At 37.0% G+C, this 23,142-nt stretch overlaps 1 protein-coding gene across 1 annotated transcript in view; it reads left to right on the top strand.

Moving 5' to 3' along the window:
• Positions 1-2,484: 2,484 nt before the first annotated feature.
• Positions 2,485-23,142, top strand: part of ZPBP (zona pellucida binding protein) — a 29,433-nt gene continuing 8,775 nt past the window's right edge. Inside the window, exons 1-6 of the mRNA XM_065627933.1 lie at positions 2,485-2,587; positions 8,430-8,510; positions 11,163-11,288; positions 18,387-18,530; positions 20,353-20,571; positions 22,030-22,100. Of these exons, the coding sequence (XP_065484005.1) occupies positions 2,485-2,587; positions 8,430-8,510; positions 11,163-11,288; positions 18,387-18,530; positions 20,353-20,571; positions 22,030-22,100 (744 nt within the window). The remainder of the gene's footprint in view (positions 2,588-8,429; positions 8,511-11,162; positions 11,289-18,386; positions 18,531-20,352; positions 20,572-22,029; positions 22,101-23,142) is intronic.

Genomic DNA, 23,142 nt, shown 5'->3' with positions numbered 1-23,142 from the left:
GTTGGAATCTAGATCACAAATTGAATTAAATTGAAAGATTTAACAGAAACAAAATGTGTCAAATATATTCACAGATAACTGCAAATCCAGAAAACTTACAATTATTACTTGAAATAAGTAAATGACATTGACACCTGAGTTTTCCATGCAGCTTAACTTCCTCCAGAGTTTTGGCATTTGTTCTATCAGGCTGGCGAATCCATCAATGTCTCAGGCCATAATATGCAGTACTCATTTCTGAATCCCAAGCTCGATGGTCTTCATTTAGCAATCTAAACAAAAGCAGTTTGATTTAGAAAGGTCTTCTCTGCACTAATTCAGTGCCATGTGAGAAGGTCTGGCACTCTGGAAAAATGAAACTACATTTATTTGGACAGCTCAGTTTCACACTATGGTGGCCTTTATTTTGTGGCCTTGTCAGGAGAAATTGGGGTACAGAGTCTGATCATTCTCTCATTTATGTTAGTCTCACACAGATGTAACTTCCCTGAATTCCCAACATGCTCTTGACTAACATGAAATCATAAATGGGCCTAACATTTATTACAGTACAGGGTTTTTAGTAATAAAAATTTGTGTTCCATAATGCATGGTGGGGTTTTTTTTTGAGTAGTTTGCTAATGGAATAGAAAAAAAAATAAATATAGCTTCCTTCTTTATCAAGACAGCTTTTATATATAGATCATAAGAAATAAAACGGGTAAAAAGTGACAGATGAGAACACTATATATGCAGTACCAGCATTGTAAGGCTAAGCCAACAATATGAAAATACAGAACTGTCTATCTGACATGTCTTGTATCCACTTTCTATCATACTTATACATTTAAGTTAGTAAAAAGATACTTCCAAAATTTTCTTTCTGCCAGTAGCAAGCCTTTCATGCCATACTGGTGTCTATATCTACTGACACTCTGTAATGTCCATGACAATATATTCAGTCTTACTGTAGAAGTAACATCCAGTGTTGCAGACTGATCTTTTCCACCCCTGCCTATCTTCTCCTGGAAAGCTTTAGACAGAGATGGCATGAGAAGCAAAGACAAGGAACCCAAGTAGGGGTAAGGCATTGCAAAGATGACTCATGTTTTTTGCATTCATTTGCAGAGTGAAATGCAATTAAATCTTTACCTTGGATTTCACTGACAGACATTCTGTCCAGATTATCTTGGGAAGTAAATTTGCCACGTAAGGCTGAATTATTTCTACTGCCAATTTTTAGAAGTGATCTGTGCTCTAGGGATGCACACAGATAAACTGGTCATGTGTCTAAGGTAGTCTTCTTTACTAGATGTCTGTCTTTTTACCTTGCTTCAGGATTCCCGTGGAGAAGTCTTTTGGGTTCTCTGAAGTAAACAGCTACTTTTCTTCTCTGGCACAATAACAACACAATAGATTTTCCAATACAGTGAAATATTCCTGTCAGACCTTATTTGCTTCCTAGATAACCCATTTTCCCCCTCCCTGTCATTCTTTCAAAAAATCCTTTCCCTAACCTACTGCAAATTAAATATTCTTATGCCATGGAAAACACACAAATATCCTGGGATTCCAGAAAGCTTCTTAATTGCCTTTTTGTAGCAGCTCAATGAAGACTGAGCAGCACAGTTGTAAATGCTCATGACAGTGACTAGACCAGCACAGTTCTTTGTTTTTGCAATGGAAACTTCCCTGTTCTCTTTTTTTCTTTTTGTTTGGTTGGGGTTTTTTTTAGGAACAATTGCATTGAATCACAGAATCAGGATCATTCAGGTTGGAAGAGACTCTCAAGATCATTGGGTCCAACCTGACTCTACCACTAAACCATGTCCCTAAGAACCTCGTCTAAACACCTTTTAAACACCTCCAGGGATGGTGACTCAACCACTTCCCTGGGCAGCCTGTTCCAATGCCTGACAACCCTTTCTGTGATGAATTTTTTCCTAATATCCAATCTGAACCTTCCCTGGTGCAACTCGAGGCCATTTCCTCTTGTCCTATGAGGCAAGTTCCGGCCGCTTTTGGCCATACCCAGGTGCAGTCTCTGCACCACTGCAGCCTGACTCTTTCAAAGCAGCTCCTGGAGCGGTGGTGCAGGTGTGCTGGTGCGTTATTGGATTGGGATTAATTATGTATGACCCGGCAGCTGCACGACTGAGGATGGAGCTGCCGCGGCGGCAGATGTTTCCCCGGGATTGAGGATGTGAAAGCCTACCCCCACCCCCTTCTTTCGCCAGACATGCGAGTGCAGAGCTTGGCACTGCGGCTGGGAAAGCCCCGCCGCTGACTTCCCCGCGGCAGGACGGGCGGCAGGGCGGCCTCTACCCACACGGCTCTCCCCCCACCCCACCCCACCCCACCCCGCGCTGCGCCGGGCGGGCCCACACCGGGACCGGCCTCGCCGCGCCGCGCCCGCCCCGCGCGCCCCGCCTGGCGGCCGTTGTGGGGCGGCTAACGGCTGCCGCGCGCCGCGGCGGTCGGAGGAGGCGCTGGGGCCCTTGGGCGATGTGGCGTGCGGCGCGCGGAGGGGCGGGGGGCTCCCGGTGGGCAACGGCCGCCGCCGGCCGCCTCCTCCTCCTCCTGGTCCTGCTGCAGGCAGCCCCCGCAGGTACCGTCCCGGGCGCTGGGGTGGTGCCGTCCGGCGGCCGGCGACACGCGGAAGCTCGGGCAGGTGCCGGGGCGGCGGGGCCGAGCCCCGGGCTGCCGCTTCCCCGCTGGGCGCAGCGCTGTTTCCCGCCCCTGCCCCGCTTGGAGCACCGGGAGTGAATTTTGCAGGTTTTCCTTAGTTCACTTCCTGCCTGTGCCTTTGTCCTTGTCCTCATGGTTTTGTTTACACTGTTGACCTCATTAATGTTTATAAATATGTAAAGGGTGAGTGTCACGAGGATGGAGCCAGGCTCTTCTCGGTGACAACCAATGATAGGACAAGGGGTAAGGGGTGCAAACTGAAACACAAGAGGTTCCATTTAAATTTGAGAAGAAACTTCTGCACAGTGAGGGTGCCAGAGCACTGGAACAGGCTGCCCAGGGAGGTTGTGGAGTCTCCTTCTCTGGAGACATTCAAAACCCGCCTGGACACCTTCCTGTGTAACCTCATCTGGATGTTCCTGCTCCGGCAGGGGGATTGGACTGGATGATCTTTCGAGGTCCCTTCCAATCCCTAACATTCTGTGATTCTGTGATTCTACAGAAACAGATGTATGTGTCACTACATAGGTGACTCTCTTTGCATCCTGGTAATTTCAAGTTTGTGTTGCTACCTAGGGTGTGCTGTACCATAACACAGGGAGCTGTGCCCTTCAACATCCAGCTTTTCCCTGTGAGTTTTGTTAAATACCCGCCATTGTTTTTGCACACCTACACCCACTGTATCCATCTGTGGGAGTAAACTTACTTTCCATATGTAGAGTTGTATGTAGAAAAGTTGAAGGGGTTATCTAAGTAGTGAGTACTGGGGGGAGGGGGAGGTGTCTCCTTGCTACCTACCAAAGAAGTTGCATGCCTGAGGTGTAACGCCACAGACAGTTGCATAGGCAGTGAGTAGCTGGTAACGTTGTTACTCAGCTGGAAGAGCTGCATGACTTCGTTGAAGGCTCTGAGGTACAGAAATAGTTACGTGGTAGAAGGTAGGATGCCGAGACTGTACATTTCTGGTGTACTAGTGCTGATCTTACATCCACTGGCTGTGTAATTGCAGCTATCAGCTGTCACTGATTGAGAAATTCGGTTGTTCGGCCTCTGAACTCCAGGACTGGGAATGGTCTGAAATAGCAGCCTCTGCTTCCTAGTGAGACTCTGAAATTTGAATGCAGTAAATCACTTAGGCTTTCTGGTAGTATTAAATTAGGTTATTTAATTTGTACGGTAGTGTGCATATGTGCTAGATCTTCTTATTCCATGATCAGGTTGTGATCGAGTTTCACCAATTCCTTTAGAAAATCAAGGTCTTTTCCAGGAGCGAGATCAGAGGTGAAGTTCAAATTTCTACTCTGTGACAAAAAAAGGGAAAACCATGTGTAATATTTCAGTATATATTCACTTAAACCTTGTTATATTATTTCTTCAGTCTTAGGCTTTAGTAGGCATAATAGACATTGTCAACTGCATAAAGACACTTATTTCAATTTTATTGCACTGGGGTGTTATATATATGTCCTGAGTTCAGACTGATGTAAAGAATATGAGCCTTTAAGGATTTTTCACTTTGTGTTTTGTTTACTAATGCTGACAGTCTTGACCTATGCATTTTTCCTTATGTGAATAATTAAACTTTTTGAGGACAGTGTGGAGCATGTTTTTTAAAATGGCTTAATTACATTCGACTTTTCTGAGCCATCTGAAGGAAATTTCCATCTTAATGAAAAAATATAACTTTTTAGACTTTAGCTTGCAATATGAGAAGGAAAAAAAGTCTCCTTTATAACTTACAAAATGTGCTAGTGGTGTAGTAGTCGGGAAATATGAAGACCTACTTGAAAAACATAATTTGGTTCATATCTTGCAGGCTTTTTTTAAAAAGGGTTAAACTTCACTGAGAGATTAGAAACTGAAGCTCTTTTTTTCCTGTATGACTTTCATGTGACTAGTAATAGAAACGGTAATATTTCTGCACAGCACTTACCATCAATAGGCAGCTTAGAAATGCCAGCCGTAATTAAAATACTTGGATATAGAAAAGCACTTGACTATTAGCATGATTGAGCAAAAATAACTTAAGTAAGTAGTGTTGCTATTTATATACTCTTTTGGTGCAGAAATCTCTTTACAAAAATTACCTCAAAACATAATTACTTCGAAAAAAACAATTACCATAACTTAGATAAATCTTCTCATATAACTTCATAGAATTTTCATTTCTAAATAAATTAATTGGTAACTATGCCAATTGGACATTCTGGTAATATGGTATTTTATTAATTAATAAATTCATTGTTTGTTTAAGGCTCATTTTAAACTCTGTTTCCTGGCACTGCAGTTTCCAGACCAAATTTAATTTTCTGGTGAATTGTTGTGAAGATTACTAATTTTGCAACTCTAATGCTCATTTTAAGACTAAAAGATTCATAACAAAATAGTTTATGAAAAAGTAGAATACACTTTATATGAAACTTTCCTCCTTTGGGCAGGAGGTAGGAAGGGACCACTCTGTACCTGACACTGTTGTAACTCTGTCTGTCCAGAGATGAGCAGGAGGGTTGTTTGTCTGTGCAGGTAAAATCCACCTATTATACTTCTGGTCTCAACCTGAGCCGCCTCCTCTTATAGGCAGAACACCTTAGAAATACATGAGCTCAATTTCTCTTTTAGTGTTTGGGTAGAATTCATACACCTGCCACATAGATTTTGAATGCATCAAACAGGCTGTTAGCATTTTACACTTAAATTTAAGTCACTGCAGGATCTTTGGCCTGTTTCAGTGGCATAAATTAGTAGTAAAGCTGTTGAATTTAACTCCATCAGATATTTAAGTTGCCTGGTGACTCCTCAAGTAACAGATACTTTATATGGCAATTGCACCCTTGAATTCCAGTCTTTGGGAATGGCTCTTCAGGCAGCTGGGAAGTTTGAATCACCCTTGACTTGAGGGTGAATTACCCCAAACTTACCCACAAATGCGTGTGATAGTGACGTAAATCTATTTTTCTTCATCTTTGTTCTTCTGCAAAAGGAACTGTTGCTCACACCTTGTATAATGCCTGTAAGAAATACAAGAGAATGAGGAATCAGGCCCCATATATTTCTAGTGCATTTGGCTGCTTAAAAAAATAATTTGGGGAATTGATTCAGAAACCTCATTTATTTTTCTCAAAAAATGAGTTAAACCTCTTTTCCTACTGCTTGTTAAGTGCATGTTCAGATTGAAGGGATGGAATAATATATAGGACTATAAAATGCAGTTTAAGCAGTTCCCTTGTCCTTTATTGTTTTTTTGTTGCTCTTTCTGTGGGACTTAATGACCTCTTGATACTTTTTTTTCCTATGAAAAGTGGTTTTTTAACCTGATCACATGCACTCTTAAAATAGAGAGTGAGAATGGGAAGATCATTTGTGCTAGAGGCTGCTATAGGAAGTGCCATTTAAATTTCAGGTGATTAGGAGAAGAGCAAAGGAATTCAAGTAGGAAACATGAAAAAAGGCTTGAAAAATGTAAAAGGCAGTGTAGAAAGTGAGGGAAAGAGTGTATGAGAGTTGGGATTCATATGTGGACAGAAAAAATCACTGACTGAAATGTCTGCTATGCAAGTGAAATGTGTATACATATGAAAGAGCATTTAGGCTGACTATCTCAAAATCTAGCATGCAATGTCATTAAAGATACCAAAAAAATAATTCCAGAAGTTTTACATTATCTTCCTTCAGTAACTATATTGCTTCCACTTTTTCTAGTTCTTTTAAAATGAACAGTTGAAGAGCTCCATCTTTGGGTTTAAGTTATTATTGTAAAATAAATTACTTTCTTTTTACATTGATTCAGTAGTGCTTAAGCATTCCGTAAAGTTATGTGTATCTGCTCATACGTTGTCAGTTTGCAGTGCTTAACTTTTCTAGATGCATTTGTTCAGTTGCCTTTTGATAAACTTTGAATACTTTCTGTACAAGATTGTTATTTTCAGGTTTTCTCTCATTAATTTATTTGAGTTTGGTGGATTATGTTTTTCCTTTATTATGATATATAAATCAACCTGAGAGTTCATAAAATATTTATAGACCATGTGGGCAGATCATAGTGGCAGAAGGAATTTTAAATCAGGCTGTTTTTCAGATAGGATTTATAATTTGCTGTAAATTAGTAGGAGTTTATTAAAATCAAAGCACATGATGGTTTTTGTCAATAGAGAATCTGATCGTGTTCTTTCAGGAGCTGAATTTCAGTGAAAAATTAGTTTTGTTTCTGCCAGTGCAGCAGCATTCTGAAAGACTTAACATAAATATTCCAGTGAGAAAATTTTAATCCATTTTGTTTTTCAACAGAAATCCTCCAATCCTTCTAGGAGGTCTTTGGGGAAATTATCTGAAAAACTTAGTTCATCAGACAGAGTTGTGGAAGTGGTACACAGTGAAGAAATGTTGTGAAGGAAATTAAACTTAATCACAGAAATCCATCACATATGAGACTACTCTTATGATATCTTCTTTTTACTTTGTTCTTTTTTTTTTTTTTCTCAAGCAAGGTTTTATTTCTTCCTACTTTCTAAGTATTTTTAATGGCACACTCTGCTTACATTCTGAAATGACAAGTACAGGTGGTTCTTTTAATTTACCTTGATTATCTTGTCCTGCATACTGGAGAATCTGCCTTGCTTCTTTTTTCCATAACAACACTGTAGAGAAGTACAATTACCATTTGTATAATAGAATTAATTGATGATTTCTCATTATTGCTTAAATCAACATAAATCAAAACAAAGCTGGGACTTGACCCCGTCTCTCTTATTGCCCTCAACAAATGCCTAAATTTATAACCAGTTTCTTTCTTTACCAGAGTGTTTATTGTTGCTTTCAGTTTTTGAATATTGAGCCGAAGTTGGCAACAAGCACTGGTATGGTACCACATAATTAATTAGGCCATCTTCATAAAGCAATTGCTACTGATATATCCAGTATTTTATTGCTGTCTTTTGTATTCAAGATTTTTTATTCCTTTGTTATTTACTTTCTTACCCAGATTCCTCAAAAGAGTTAGAAATAACAAGCATACCTTAAGTTCCAGTAACTCACATTTTTTCCAAGCAGGAGGTGGAGACAAAGAACACAAAATGCTGAGAGGTCTGGTAGCCATTGTTATCTTTTCGCTGGCTTCAGTTCTGTATCTCTGGAAACTCTGTAAAAGAAATTCAGATCTGATTTGTACTAGAATGTCCATCTGAAAGATACTTCAGTTTTCTTTCAGAAGCCTTATATGTCTTGCAAAGCTTTGCAGTCTTTATGAACATGTTTTTAAATTTCTATTTGAAGTATAAGAAATAGCCATAAAAAACCTTCTGTTTCTTTTCATGCAGAAATTAAGAAAATCACAATCATGACAGAATGCAAGTTCATTACCTCATTAGTGGCCAGTGTACACATTGATTGATATCCTGACTGAGGGTATCATAACAATGCAGCTAAATTTTATTCTCATTTAGGAGAGTCCCTATACCCATCCTCCCAATTACAGACAATCTTAGTTTAAAATGTGACAGTTCTTTTGTAAGACATGAAAATACTTAAACCTAAATCTACTTAAGTGCTCTTTAGAATAAGGATGCTTTTTCTGGTATCAGGCGTTTGCCATTTTTTTTGTTGCTTTAATGGGAATCAGGCATTGTGTAAGATATTAGGCAGATATTAACTTAATATCCATTGAACAACAAATCTATCAAAGGATGTAGATTAACCTAAAGTATGCTGCTTGCTTTTTCTGATAAATTAAATAGTTGTATTAATGTCATTGTTTTCTCTTTTAACAGTTCAGCCCTCAGAGAGATTTTTAAGATGTGCAGGGCCAAGCAACAATGACTTAGAAATAGTGGGATCTGTTGTATTTCCAGGTATTTTTCTTTAAACATAGTGTAAGAAATTTTATTGAAAATATTGGTTTTACCAAAAAAGGTGCTTCTTTAATGTTAAATAATGGCTCTGAGTGGTCTGAAGGTTCATTCTGGTGTACTTTTTCTCTCTTCTGATTCTGACTCATGTCTGTAAACATGGCTACTACTTGAATGGCACAGAGCAATTTGAAATTTAGAAGGCAAGATTAAAATGTTTTATCCTAGCTCTGTTTCTAAACCATTTAGTATTAATAGGGAAAGTTTCTACCTTCTCTGGGACAGACCGTTGTGAGTACACTAGATTTGGCTCCAGTGTTCTTTTGAGATGCTGGCTAACATCTCTATTTTGAGGATTTTTTTCAACAATAGTGGGTTAAATACAATCCTGCACTTTTAAAATCCTGCATTTTTAAAATACTTGACATAATTGTTCCTTTTTTGGATCACTATTTGAGGTAAATATTTTTATAATGAAGAGAATATGAACACATATGAAAAATAGCAAAGAACTTTGACTAAAAGAGTAAGACTTTATTTTGAAAGCAAGAAGAATAAGTTATACCTGGTAGATATTTTTTCAGCCATTATTTCTATCAGATGCCCTTCTGTATCCTATGATACATGCTTACAAAACTGTCATGGAAATTTACAGTGGTGGGACAAAATTTACCATCTTGGCAGGTTATGATAATAAAGACACCATTATTTTGTTGCTTTTTATTACGAATTTTTTTTCCATATTGCTGTAAGACAGAACAAAGTGACCTTGTGGAAATAAAAAACATGCACACCTGCTTTCCTGTGGGAAAAGACTAAATAAATCCTTACCTTAGTTTGCTTTCTGTCTCATTATCTCCAAATTAAACAATAGGCAGCTCACCATTTAGAGAGCTACAACACTAAACCCTTTTTAAGCAAACACATTGTGCACCGGTAAAAGCCAAATGCTAGTAGAATTGAAACAGCAAGCTTTCAAGTCTGACTATCTTGGACCAACATACTGCAACTTCACTCTCTTCATGTATGTGTTGGACATCGATTGAGACAGAACACTGCCAAAGTCCATGCTTGTGATAACTTATGGAGTGACGTAATCCATTTGGGAGGATGTTACAGTGCACTGTGGTTCTTGTTTACACAACCAGATAAGCCTAGAACTAGAAAGAATTACCTTAATTTTATTTTGTGGAGAAAAAACCCTGCTGTTTATTTGATATTAGGTTGGTGCAAAAGTAATTGTGGTTTTGGACTGTGAACTTGAAATCATTATAACTAGGCTTAGACACATCTTTTTTAGTCAAAATAGGAACCATTATAGTCAACACATTTTTGCCAATGAGAAATAAGTTTGTTTATTCCTGTAGCATAAAAAATCCATGCTTCAGGATTTGATGAACTCTTGGAAAGCGTTTTCTGCATCCTGCTAGTTGTGAAGCATTTTCCCTGCAAAAAGTTGTCAAGATACTTGAAGAAGTGGTAGCCAGTTGGCAAGAGGTCAGGTGAATATGGTGGATGAAGCAAAACTTCGTAGCCCAATTTGTTCCACTTTTGAAGCATTGGTTGTGCGACATGTGGTCAGGCGTTGTTGTGGAGAAGAATTGGGCTCTTTCTGTTGACCAATGCTGGCTGCAGGTGTTGCAGGTTTGGTGCATCTCATTGATTTGCTGAGCACACTTTTCAGATGTAATGGTTTCACTGGGATTCAGAAAGCTGTAGTGAATCAGACCAGCAGCGGATCACCAAACAGTGACCATGACCTTTTTTTGGTGCAAGTTTGGCTTTGGGAAGCACTTTGGAGGTTCTTCTTGGTCTAACCACTGAGCAGGCCATCACCGGTTGTCGTATAAAATCCACTTTTCATCACACGTCACAATCTGATTGAGAAATGGTTTGTAGTTGTTGTGTAGAATAATAGAAGACAACACTTCAAAATGACAATTTTTTGAGGTTTTGGTCAGCTCATGAAGCACCCACTTATCAAGCTTTTTCACCTTTCCAATTTGCTTCAAATGCCGAACAACCATAGAATGGTCAACGTTGAGTTCTTTAGCAACTTGTCGTGTGGTTGTAAGAGGATCGGCTTCGATGATTGCTCTCCATTGGTTGTTGTCAACTTCCTATGGCCGGCCACTACACTCCCCATCTTCAAGCCTCTCGTCTGCTTTACCAAACTTATTGAACCACCACTGCACTGTACATTCGTTAGCGGTTCCTGGGTCAAATGCATTGTTGGTGTTGAGAGTTGTCTCCACTGCTTTATGACCCATTTTTGACTCAAAGAAGAAAATCATTCAAATTTGTGTTTTGTCTAACATCATTTCCATAGTCTAAAATAAATACAAAATAAACAGCAAGCAATAAGTCAGTACCAAAAAAACCTAAAGTGAGAAAAGTGCATTCGAATGTTGTATGACATAACCACATTTATTTCAGAATGTATCCAATCTCAAATGGCAAATTTCAACAATTGGAAAACTGCAATCCCTTTTGCACCAACCTAATATTTCATTTTGATGGTAGGGATAACAGAACCAGTCCCAAAATCAGAACTCTATTCAAGATCATCTTTGAACCACTGTCTTGAAATTTATATAGCTTACTTTTAAGATACCATTGATAAATACTTGATGCTAATGATAATATTTTTTTCAGTCAAAGTTTATGTCAAGCTGAATCACAACAGTCCACCTATTTTATGTCTGACAAATCATCTTCGAAATGTAGAACTGATTGATCCAGTATTCCAGTGGTACGGACCAGGTGGTGGTCTTTCTTCAGGTGATGATTTATTTTCTTACATGTCCCCCTGCACCCTCTCCCCTTCTCCCCCACTCCCCCCAAAGAAGCATGAAGGTTATAAATGTGAGAATGTAAGTGCAGAAGTATTGAGGATACATTGTGAGTGTTTGTGTGTGTTCATGTAAATTAACTTTTACTTTTCAGAAAAGACGGGGTGGGATAACAAAACTAGAACACATTTGCAGGTCCTTCTAGAGAATGGTGCCATCTTTTAAGAGTGCCAGATGGAGCAGGGTGTATTGGATGCAACAGAAGCTGAGGATGACATTCTTTGTGGCACTGAGAGACAGCTGGGAGCATTCTGCAAGGAAAGAATAATAGACTGATTGATTGTGTGATGTAGCCCAACTGCCTGCTCAGTGGCAGACTATGTTCAGATATGAAGTTGTTCTGGGCCTTGACCACTTGATTTTGGAAAATCTCTATCCTTGGAGATTTTCCGTCTTTTCTGTGCAACCTGTTCCTCTTTTTTTTTCTTATTTTCAATCATAATTTCCCTTATTGCAATTTGTCAAGTATTTGCTGCTTGTCCTTTTGTGGTGCACCTCTTAAAAAGTATGGGCTATTTTTCCCTGTATCTCCCCTTAGGTAGTGAAGGACTGCAGTTCCCTCTTTAGACTTTTGTTGGGTAAAAATCCCAGTTTCCTTTGTCACTTGTCCTATGCTCCAACTCTCTAATCATCTCAGAAACCTTCTTGTTGACTTGCTCCAGTTTGTTAGTACCTGTCTTGTACTGAGGAGTCAAAACTGGGCACAGTGTTTCAGAGTGCCTGAAATTTGTTCAACCTGCTAATGCAACCCAGTATACAGTTAGCCTTCACTGCTGCAAAAAGGGTGCTTCTGATTCATACTCATTTTAAAATTCACCGGGACTCCCAGGTACATTTTTGCAGGGCTGTTCCCAAGTCATCTGGTCCCCAGCAGCTTATGTTGCTGCTCTTATTCTGTCCCAGGTGCAGGACTTTCTGTTTGTTTGGGACCTCATCAGCATTCAAATAGACAACAGTCATTATTAGCTCACTCAGCATCTTCAGATATTTCTCATTCTGGTCTATATATTTGTATATGAAATAATTTTTCTAATCTGCTATTAATAGTATGGCAGGAAAACCCTAAATCATTGTTTCTGTGTGGAGTATGTTGGGCTACTTGTACATATGTACATATGTACATATGTTTTTTTTCTCACATAATAAGGGTTGCTTTCAGATCATGACTGGCTCATCAGCCGTATCTTTCCAAGTCTGAGCAGGGAACCTAAGTTCTGGTTTTTATTTCCTTCCCTGCGTGTCTCATTAACTCTTTGTTTTTAAAAGAACACTAATCATTGTGATGAATTTATAAAGCTGTTTAATCTCTTGTTTTAGTTTACAATTGAGGTTATGAACCATTCATCCTTTTACAATGTCAGTGTTTTCAAATCCTATTGGCTTTCTTCTTAGTCTGTACTAATGCCTATCATAACTCTGTTCTTGGTCTTATATTTTCCTGTTATACAATTTGAAATACCATTTACACAACAGTGATTCTTCATTCTTAATCCTCTACACGCCAGCCTTCACAGTAGAACATTTCACATTTATATGATATCTAACACTACACTGTGCTTTTGCTCTGAATCCGATATCAGACTTTGCCCTCAGAATTTTTAGCATTCTTTGCCTCAAAGTGGTAGAGGTGGTTTTGCTTGTACATAGCCTGTGGGCTATGTGGTTTTACACGAAACTGTTAATCTCCTTTGAGGTGGATATATAGTGGTTAGCTGAGTGCCCTGCAGTGTAACTGATATATGTCTGTAATGCATGACACAGTAGCAGATACATTGTCATGTGTTTAAGTACTGAGCTTAATTTGATCAGACAGAAGACAACCTCCTGATTCACAGTAAAAAAAAAAAAAAAAAAAAAAAATTGCTCCTTTCACTTTTGTGGCTTCTGTTTACTCAAACTGCAGTTTCAGCAGTGTAGAACAGAAAGCCATGGAGACCTCAGACTTCTTCCATTTGACAGGTTTAAATCTGTTTGGGCAGATTGCTTCAGTAGTATCCCAAGTTTCCATGCCAACCTCAGTTCACTAGCAAAAATGCTATGGTGGCAGGGGTTCTTGGCTTTGTGGCAAATTCAGGTGTACTAGTATCAGCAGCAGGCAGGCAAAAAACATTTCAGTAGAAAACTTGTGTTTTCCTGACTTAACTTCCTATAGGGATGAGAGAGGTTTTAAAATAAAAGTATTGTAAAAATGTGGTCATGAGAGGACTTCAGCTTCAGCCACTGCAATTTTGGGTAGATACCACCAATATACTTCTTAGTCCCCTAGGGCTGTTGTCACATCTGTTTTTTAAGTAGAAACAGACAAAAAAACATTTGAAGTTTCTAGCTCATGAAATGTTTGATGTGTAAAAGAATTCGATCACTCAGCCTCCTTTTAGAATGGGTGTAATCCTCTCAAAGCATTATCATCTCTAAATTAGCTGGGTTTTGGTGTGAGTAGTTAGTCTTCTAATACCTGTCATACTGAATCTCCATAATAGTGAGAAATTAGGATGCATAAACCTTGCTCGATATATTATTTCATATTTTTGAGTGTGGTTGTAGGAAATAAAAGAATCCTTTCAGTGGAAATGTAGAATTGTGAATCGAATTTTAGGAAAGACTAACAAAATACTGCCGCTTGGAATGGTTCAAAATAAATGCAATATTTAAACATAAAATCTTTAGGAAGAGAGCCTATCTTTCATTGTACTATCTGTCAGAAAAATCAGATTCTCTTTTAGGCACACCAGCCCTGTTTTGTGCCCCAAAAATCTGTCTAGCTATATAACGTCAAACATCATGACTACAGTAAAAGCTCACAAAGAGCAGTAAACACTTTTCTTTTTGTAGCCATTAGAAAACAGTTCTGGTTTTTTGAACAGGCAGCTTTGTTCACACATAGTTCCAATCCACTTATGTGCAGTTGAAAGAGTAATGCAAAATTAAATACTGCACAAAATGTAATTTAGAATCATTACAACTTTAAAATTAGCAAGTCATTTTTCTTCACTTAGCATAGTGACTCTTTTGTACTACGATCTGGAAATTGTACTTTGAAGTTTTTAAACAGCTGTTGGGCTGGTTGAGAATAAGAGGTTTTAAAAATATACTTTAAGTGGAGGAAAAAAAAACTTCAAAATAATTGCTTCTTACATTCTGGATCTTAAAGTTTTACTGCATATACCAGCATTTTTGATGGTGTTCTGAACAGCTAAATAGAACAGAAAAGAGAAAGCATTTTTATCTTTATTTCCAAATGCAAACAATGGAATAGTCCTGTTCTATTTTGGTGAAAATGAAGCTAGGAATTTGGATTTACAGGAAAGCTACTGCTTTTCATGCACAATGCCACCTAATATATTCATAGAAAGAATATTTTTGTCAGAAGATTGTGACTATACTTTCATAGGACTGAAAACAGTGTGTACTATAGTTTCGTAAAACAAAGCAACTGACAAATTAAATACCTGCACTCAACCTCTCAACTACAAGCCAAACCCCAGATATTCTAAAACTTATTGTGGGTATATCAAGCAGTTCTTCCGTGGAGAGGGAAAAAATGAGAATGAGAAAAAATATGAAGCTGCTTTTAGTATATGTGTATATCTGTATACTTGTGTTACCCTTATAATCGATACATGACTTACATGTGTTTCCTGAGAGACTGTCAGAGTCCTATCTGGTCTACGAAAGAGTATGTTTCAATCCTAAGAAGCTTTTCAGGTGAACTCAAGTTTATTCTATACTGTGTTAGCTTTTCTTTCTGTACGTGTGTAATTAATTGCTGAATTTACCTATTTGGACATATCTAGGTATTGCATATTTAAATTTGAACATGCTTAGTAGTTTAATCTGATTATTAGAATTTTATCTGGATTGATAGCTGTTTCTAAATGTCTGGAAAATCTGTTTCCAAAAATACCATTGACCTGATTCTGCTGTCATTTACTTTTGTTCTTGCTATATAGTTTCAAAATACAGAAGTTGCTCTACTGTAAAACTGGTCTGAATAAGAGATGGGGTGAGAGTGTGGGGAGTAACTTTATTTTTTGCACTGAAAGAACTGGAAGGAGTATTGTGTTGGTTTTAAGCTTAGTAAACAGAGAAACTAAAAAACAGGAACATTTGGTTTTAAATATAACTCTACAAGCGTACGTAAAGTTAAGTGGTTTATTCTCCATAACATAATTCTCACAGGAGTAGCTCTGTTTTGCATCCTTTTAATTCCTGAGGATCCTGCAAAATGGTCTAGCTTGCTCTCTTAACACAGATTTAAAAAGAACTTCTGTTTTAAATCATGCCAGTTTTCACCGTCTCCAGGGAACCTCTGAACTTGCTCACATTGCTTTTTGTCCATCATGCATGTGAAATGCCTCCTGTGTAATAGAGGCATATTAAATCATGTAATGTAATTCACATCACAAACTATGATGTGAAATTCTGCTCACCTCTCCTACTGAACCTGCTGCAGAGGAGTAACATGAAAAAGGTATTAGATTTAAGAAAAGGGTAGATAGCTTAATCACTTTAAAAATGTTGTCTTATAGCTAACAGTCTGTTTTGTGAACCCAGACGTATCTGATGAGTCAGCAGTATTCATCCAGACAATCCCATGGAGCAAGACATTTTAAGTGTGGTTTCTTTTATAACACTAGGGAAAACAAACAAACCAACCAACCAACCCCAAAACAAACAAACCAAAACAAAACCCCACAAACAACCCTCCCAAAACAAAAACAAAAAATACCCCCCCCCCCAAAACCAACAAAAACCAAAACAAAGACAAACAAACCCCCCAAAAATCTCAACAAACAGAACAAAGCACAACAGGCTCTTGATTTGACGACCCAAAAGGAGATTCTTTACACACAGACATACCTTTAAAGTAATTAATGGTTACTGTGTAAAAATTCTGATCTTTTCTGGTATAGGAAGCATTCATTGCTCAAGGTAGGTTAAAATTCTGTAATAAAGTCAGTGACTCAGTCCATCAGAACACTTTTCCATTTCTGCTGATGCTTAGCGATACCGTCAGTTTCAGTTTATTACTTAAACTAATCTCCTAATCTGGCAAAGCAGAATTCAGTGATGGATAATGAATTTCAAAAATATTTGTGACCAAATCTCTTCACTGGATTTCCAAGCTTTGTCTTTTGCAGGCTTCTTGTCATCTTTGCAGTTCAGTAATGCATTTTATAAGTAAAGCAAAGCTGTCTGTGGTATATCTTAAAGGTGCTCCAGCTATCCAGTCAACTAATGGTGTTGTTGCTTTTCACCCACAGGGTAGTTGCATATGCCAAAGGCCAGAACTATAGTTCTTAAATCTATGCTGGTTTTCTGCAATATTAATCTGATAGCTATTTTTAGCATACAATAGCAAGTGCCATCCTAGTTTATAGACTTAGCACCCTGAGTAGCTCATCATCGGTTAAAAACTTCTTCATCGTCCAAAAAATGAAAGACAGTGTGCCATTAATATGAGAACGGAGGCTGATATGGAATCCCAGACTATTCTTGTCAAAGAGTTTGCACTTTCAGTCTTTATAATAATACTCTTTTTAACCAGCATTTGTTTTTTTTTTTTTTTTTTAAACACAGTGATACATATGACAAAATTAAGTTAATTAAAAGCCTGAATGGTTTATTTAGGAACAAAATTGCCCTATACCCTCCTGCCAAGTATGTAAAAAGATGCATTTCAATCAGGGTATTTTTTCCCAATATCTTTCTTAAAATTGCATACCAGGAAAATCAGCATGCATCTACAGTAACATGTTGTTTTAAGTAGGAATGTGGTTTTGAACTGAATCACTTGATTGTTCCTACTTACTACATTGGTTTGGTGTATTTTTTTTTTTTGGACCATGGGCTGGTCTTTGAGGACACAAAGTGGGTTCCTTTTGGATGAAGCTAATTGGTAATGTTTGCTCTGAGAAATAATGCGTGCTCAATCTGTAAAACCAGATTAGGACTGGTCTGAAGTAAAAGCCCTAAGATGTGTCTAGTATAGATCTCGTGTCCTTAGCATTGACTTTTTCAGTCTAAAAATATGCTGCTGTCATACCACACTAATTGTCTAAGCTTCCATCATCTACATAAAAGGTCTAAATTGTTTAAGGTGTTAAAAAGATTTTTTTTTTGGCATATGAAAATGGAAACAAAAATCCGTTCTCACAATATTTTATCAAAATTACTATTTTACCTTGAATTCTAATGTAATCAACTCTAATCTAGTGGTTCCCAAGGTTTTCTTTGACAGCAAGATGGGCTGCATATTACTATTATATTTGGGAAACTCATATCTGTATCATTACTGCCTAAGATCTTTTCAAGTCAGGAAAGGACTCATCAACTGCCATAATGTAATCCACATGCAGGCTACATAGGACAACTGTATGGCTCACTATCAGTGCCAAAATTTGCCCTTAAACAGTGGTTTCCTGTCTCTTTAAAAACCTAGTTGAAGAACCATGCTCATGATTTGTCCTTTGAAGTAGGATCCTACTTCCTCTCTGCCTTGAACTAAGGAGCTGTGTTAAGACTTTGGGCGCCGTAATAATGCATATATTTCCATACAGAAGGTTTTTTTACAATCCTCGACATACATGATTCTCATTTTGGCACATACATATGATATATGGAAGGTCTGTTATACAGTAATTGCTTAACTTGAACTTTCTGTCTTGCCTGCTTTTAAGTTTACTGCATGTTAAACGCCACTAGCAGCTAATTCATGAGGCAATTCCAGAAGAATGAATGGTTAGCAATCAGTTTGACTACAGAGAGGTATAAAAAGAGATTATTTTTCCACGTTGTCCCTTTTTCTGTGAGTTTTTTGCTCTTCAAAGTGGTTACACAGCAGCAATAACGCATATTTGTGCAATGCTGAACTGACACCCTTTCAGCTTCAGTTTCTGAGTCCTGTGCCTTCAGCTGAATCCATGTTATTATTTTGTGCACGGCTTAACAGTAAATAAACATTTGGACTCCTACTTTCTGCATTTTCTCATGACAACTAAATTTATTTCATTATTGTGTTTACTAGAAGATAGCAGTGTGGAAATAGCACCAACAGGAACTTTAATATTGAAACACTTTAACCTGAGTGGAGTTTACAATTGTTCCATTGTCTATAAACTAACAGCAATGCAACTTCATAAAAACCACATAATAAAATATCTTATTTATGGTAAGTTATCAATCCAGGTAAGTGCCTTGAAAAAGTTTTATTTTTTAAAATGTGTTGCTATTTTTAAATAAGTGGGCTTATTTAGAATTTAATTTGCAGAGATAAAGACATGCTGTTTCTCTGGGAAATTGTTTTTAATGTTAATTAGTACCAGGCAGTTCATTTAATGTCATTTACAGAACCTTAAATGAAGCTCAGTGGCTGACTGAGAAACATATGAATACAGCTCCTTTAAAAAAGAAACATAAAACATAATGAAATGTAACAAATTGAATAGGCACTAATCCTTAATAACATTAAAATAGCTCAATTTTAAACCGAATTATTCTTTATGAGATTGATTTTAGCACAGCTAGATGTTAATGCCTTAATTATTACCTGATTGTGTTTTTAAGTACATATCATTTAATGATGTAATATTTGTAGCTTATTCTTTCCTGTTCTGATCACATTTCCCTCTATCAGCAGGTTAAAAGTCTTTGATAAAGTGAAAGATTGTAAAGGCAATGTCACTTATTCATTACTAGCTCTCCTTTTCTTCTTTAAAGTGTATTTTATTCTTGTGGAGATGTAGACAAGAGCTCCTATTGCCTTCAGCAGGAGCTATGTCTGATCTTGGATTGAAAATTCACACCAGTGCTCAATTAGAAACATGGTAGAGCACAGTAACCGAAATTAACCTCTGATGTAAATTAATTTTACTTTGGCACAGTAGCCTTCATACAGAATAACCATGACTTTTAGCAGCTAGCTTGCTTGACAGAACTGCAAAGAAAAAAGATTCTTTAAAACAGTTTTGAAGGAAAAGGTTACAGTTTTCAGTAACGCAGACTGATATCCTTCAATAAGGATCCAACCTGCATGTTAGTATACAAAATTCAAGTTTCTTACATATATACAAAAAAAATCCAGAATATGCAGCAGCAAGGGAAAGGAAGTGGGGGAGGCAAAAGCCAGGTAGAGGATCTAATGAGCTGTCTTAATTGGGTACCATGTTTCAGATGTTCTGCTTGTTCTTTCATCTGGTTCAGTTTCTATTCCTTCCTTCTTTCTTCCCCAATGTCCCCTTCTCATTTCTGTGATTATACCCACGTCATTACCTCTGTTCTTTATTCTTTTGCTCCTGTTTTCTATATAACACTGTGCTCTGTTAGTCTTCAGTTTTGAGTAGATAGAGTGGTTCTCATTAAATAATTAGAAACACCCATTTTATGGTACATTGGCTTATTTGTAAAAGGTGCCCAAGTAGGCGTTTAGCTTCACAGTAAAGTTGAAATAGCTGATCCATCCATAAAAGTAAATTTCAAACCTATATGGAAGCTTTTTCAGTTACTTCTCCTCACAGAGAAGAAATTTCTGTTCATTTTATTAGTTTATCTTCTACTGATCTATGAGAAAGAGGATTCAGATTTTAAGCTGTTTAAAATAGTTGACTAAAAATACTACTTTACTGGCCATAATGTGTGAGATGAAATATTGTGTCACTTACTAAAGGGTATTTTGTACGCTTAACCTTATATTCATATTCTTGATCCCTTTACTGTAATCTCCTGTTGGTTTAAAAATTTGAATATTACTATAATAAATAGTAAGACTTGCCTATGGATACAAATAAGAATGTAGATTTGTAAAAATTTCTTAAGCGTTTCCAACTGGCCCAGCATACATTATTTTATCATTAAAAATTCTCTAGGATTGCAGAACAGGTTTTATTTATAAAGTAAGGATTTAAATTGGAGATTTTACTTTCAAATGCAGAAATTACTTTTCTTCTTTTTACTTCATATATGTTCCTCATTATCCTTCACATTTTTTCCTGCAGCTTATTCTGATCCTAAAATTTACTATGAGTTCACAGTCCAGTATCACGCAGCCCCTTGCGACAGTTCTCAGAACGCTTCTTTTAAGAAAGCATTGCTTCAGCTACTAAACAAACTTGTTGCTAGACTTTCTTGTGAAGTTAAATTGATTAAGTCAGAATGTCATCATGTAAAAATGCAGAGAGGAGGTCTACAGAATGAAATCTTCTTTACATTTTCAGGTAAGAATTTGCCTTGCTTTTAAAGCATGGTTAGAATTTTTATAGTTAATGGATGTCTTTGCTTGTTGCTTCTTTGCAGAAAGTATTTCAAGGGTTTAATAATAAAGTTTCTTGATTGTAAAAATGCTTCAAAGTATTGCATGTGAAGTTCATGTCAATAGCAAAAAGATAGTTGATATACTCAGAAGTGCATATTTTACATTATTTCAGAAGAGCCTCAGAACTTTTTATAGCTGTGGATAGATTGATATGTTTTTATTTTTTATCATAAAACATTATCATGTCCCTTGTTGCACACTACCATAGGAAGCAAAGTGATACAGCGTGTTCTGTAACTCCCCAGATTACCTTCATCTAGCCACCTCCAACAGGTGTATAAATCACTCCCTGGATGTGTGTTGGTCTTTACAAATAGCTTCCGAATGACAGACTGAGGCTGGATGTCTAATTTTCAAGAACTAATGTTAAATGAGATGAACCTCCGTACTTTTCCTTCTCTAAGTGGCATCAATAAAAGAGGGAGATTTTATAATTTTCCATTTCTTTAAAAGAAAAGGACTCTAAAGGAGACCTGGGTAAAACTGAGTTGCCAAAAATATTGAATTGGCTTAATTTAAAGCAAATCATTAGGTGGCTTGGGAAGATGTCACCAAATTATGGGATATTTAAGGATTTTTACTGAGTATGATTTATTTAATTTTATTCTTAATATGACATCTTAATGTAATGTCAGTTCTGGAGAGCAATCCAGCAGCTTAGTTAACTATTTCCCAGGCCTTCGCCATAACATGTCTGTAGATTTCAGTTGATAAGGAATGTGGACTCATGCAAATCGATTACTAAAATGTAACCACACTTTTTCTTCAGTCTGTACTTGAAGTCTTTCTTCAGTTCTATGTGTCACAGGCATTTCTATGAGAATGTAAGGAGTTCACTGGGTGATGCTCAGCTGATGTATTTGTGCATAGAGGGAGCAGGGAAAATGTTTAAAAGCACTAGATATTGCCCTGATTGATTGTTCTTGAGAGAAAACTTGAGTCCACTGTGGAAACAGTCAGAAGGTTGAAGTGTTATGGTTCCAGGATGACTGTTTTAAAGCCTGAGTCTTCATAAAATCACAACGGCAGGCACGTAATTAGAGAGGGAGTAGCTTATTTCTTTTGAAAGGATTCAAATGTAGAGTCCAGAATTGTATATTTCCTTGCCATTAGAATTTACAAAGAAACAATAGTTCCCATAAAAAAAATTAAGTATACTGAAAGTTAGACATAGATGCGTAATATCTAAAAGAGGACAGGCTCTGTGATTTCTTTAAAATGTTGCAAGTTAGACATCTGAAATATGGTCAAAAGTCCTAAACAGTTGCATCAGAACTGGCTAGACTCTTAAACCAGTAAATTAAAAAAAAAAGTTAATTTCATTGACTTTGTTCTATAAACAGATTGTGTTTTGTTACAGTTGCTCCCTTAGATAGAGGAAAACACAAATGTCAGCAAAGGGCTTGTGCTGCATCTCATAGACTAAACAAGGTACAGTAGATAGAATAAAAAGACAACTAACATAATAAGCTACTCTTACAATAAAGTATAATATCATAAAAAATGAAACATACTTTGTTTAATAAATTAATAAATTGATATAAAATTTTTAGTGGATATAAAATTTCCTTCAGTTGAAGTTGCTAATATTCTATGGCCATTATAGATAAGGCAGGTGACACTATCAGTCTATATTAAAGACAATATATTAAGACTATGAAAAGTCGCAAGACATTGAGAAACTTGAACATATGCTATAATATTGTACTTGTTAAGCAGCTTCCATCCTGTCCACTGAAAAAAACCCCTACGTTTGTGGGGAAAGCTCATGATCAAAGTTCATCTTTTACATACAGACAAGAGGATCAAGTTAGGAGAGTGTGAATGAATTTGTATTCGCCAATTTGTGTGTGTACTGAACCTTGCAAGCCTATTAGAGGGGTTTTTTTCTTTTTATTTTTAGCTTTCTATCTATATAATTAATCCCTCTATACAAACGAAATGCTGTCTGGATTCAAAGCATTGATACTTCTTACTGTTAGACTTTATCTGATTGCTAATGGATCTGGTTTTTGTTACATATTTTATATATCTTAGCCAGTTAGAAGTCACATTTTTAATTTTAACTAGTCTGACTTAGAGTATTTAATATTCCAGTCGAAGACACTTCATTAAATAATGGTCCAAAAGTCCAGAGAAAATAAAGGATTTTTACAAATAAACATCGCCTTTTGCTAGGGTGATGGAGTAGATGAGATGGAATAGAGCTCCCTTGTATCGTAATATTTTTGTGATTCTGTGCTGCTGGTTCTGCACTGACTGAAAGGAATGTTTTTCCTATCTAGGATTGTATCTGTGCAAATCTTTTTCAGTAAGGGAATTAGTCTTCTGTGATTATATTTAATTGATATAATAATAATAATCCCCTTACTTAACTTGGCTTCAGGAGAACTTGGGCATTTTCTTTTTACTGTACAGAAATAGCTAATAAAGATGGAAAGTATGTCTGAAACATAAGTGGACCTAAATAATA

This window comes from Caloenas nicobarica, chromosome 2 (genome assembly GCF_036013445.1).
Source record: "Caloenas nicobarica isolate bCalNic1 chromosome 2, bCalNic1.hap1, whole genome shotgun sequence".
Classification (NCBI taxonomy): domain Eukaryota; kingdom Metazoa; phylum Chordata; class Aves; order Columbiformes; family Columbidae; genus Caloenas; species Caloenas nicobarica.
This window is presented reverse-complemented; position numbering and strand designations above follow the sequence as displayed.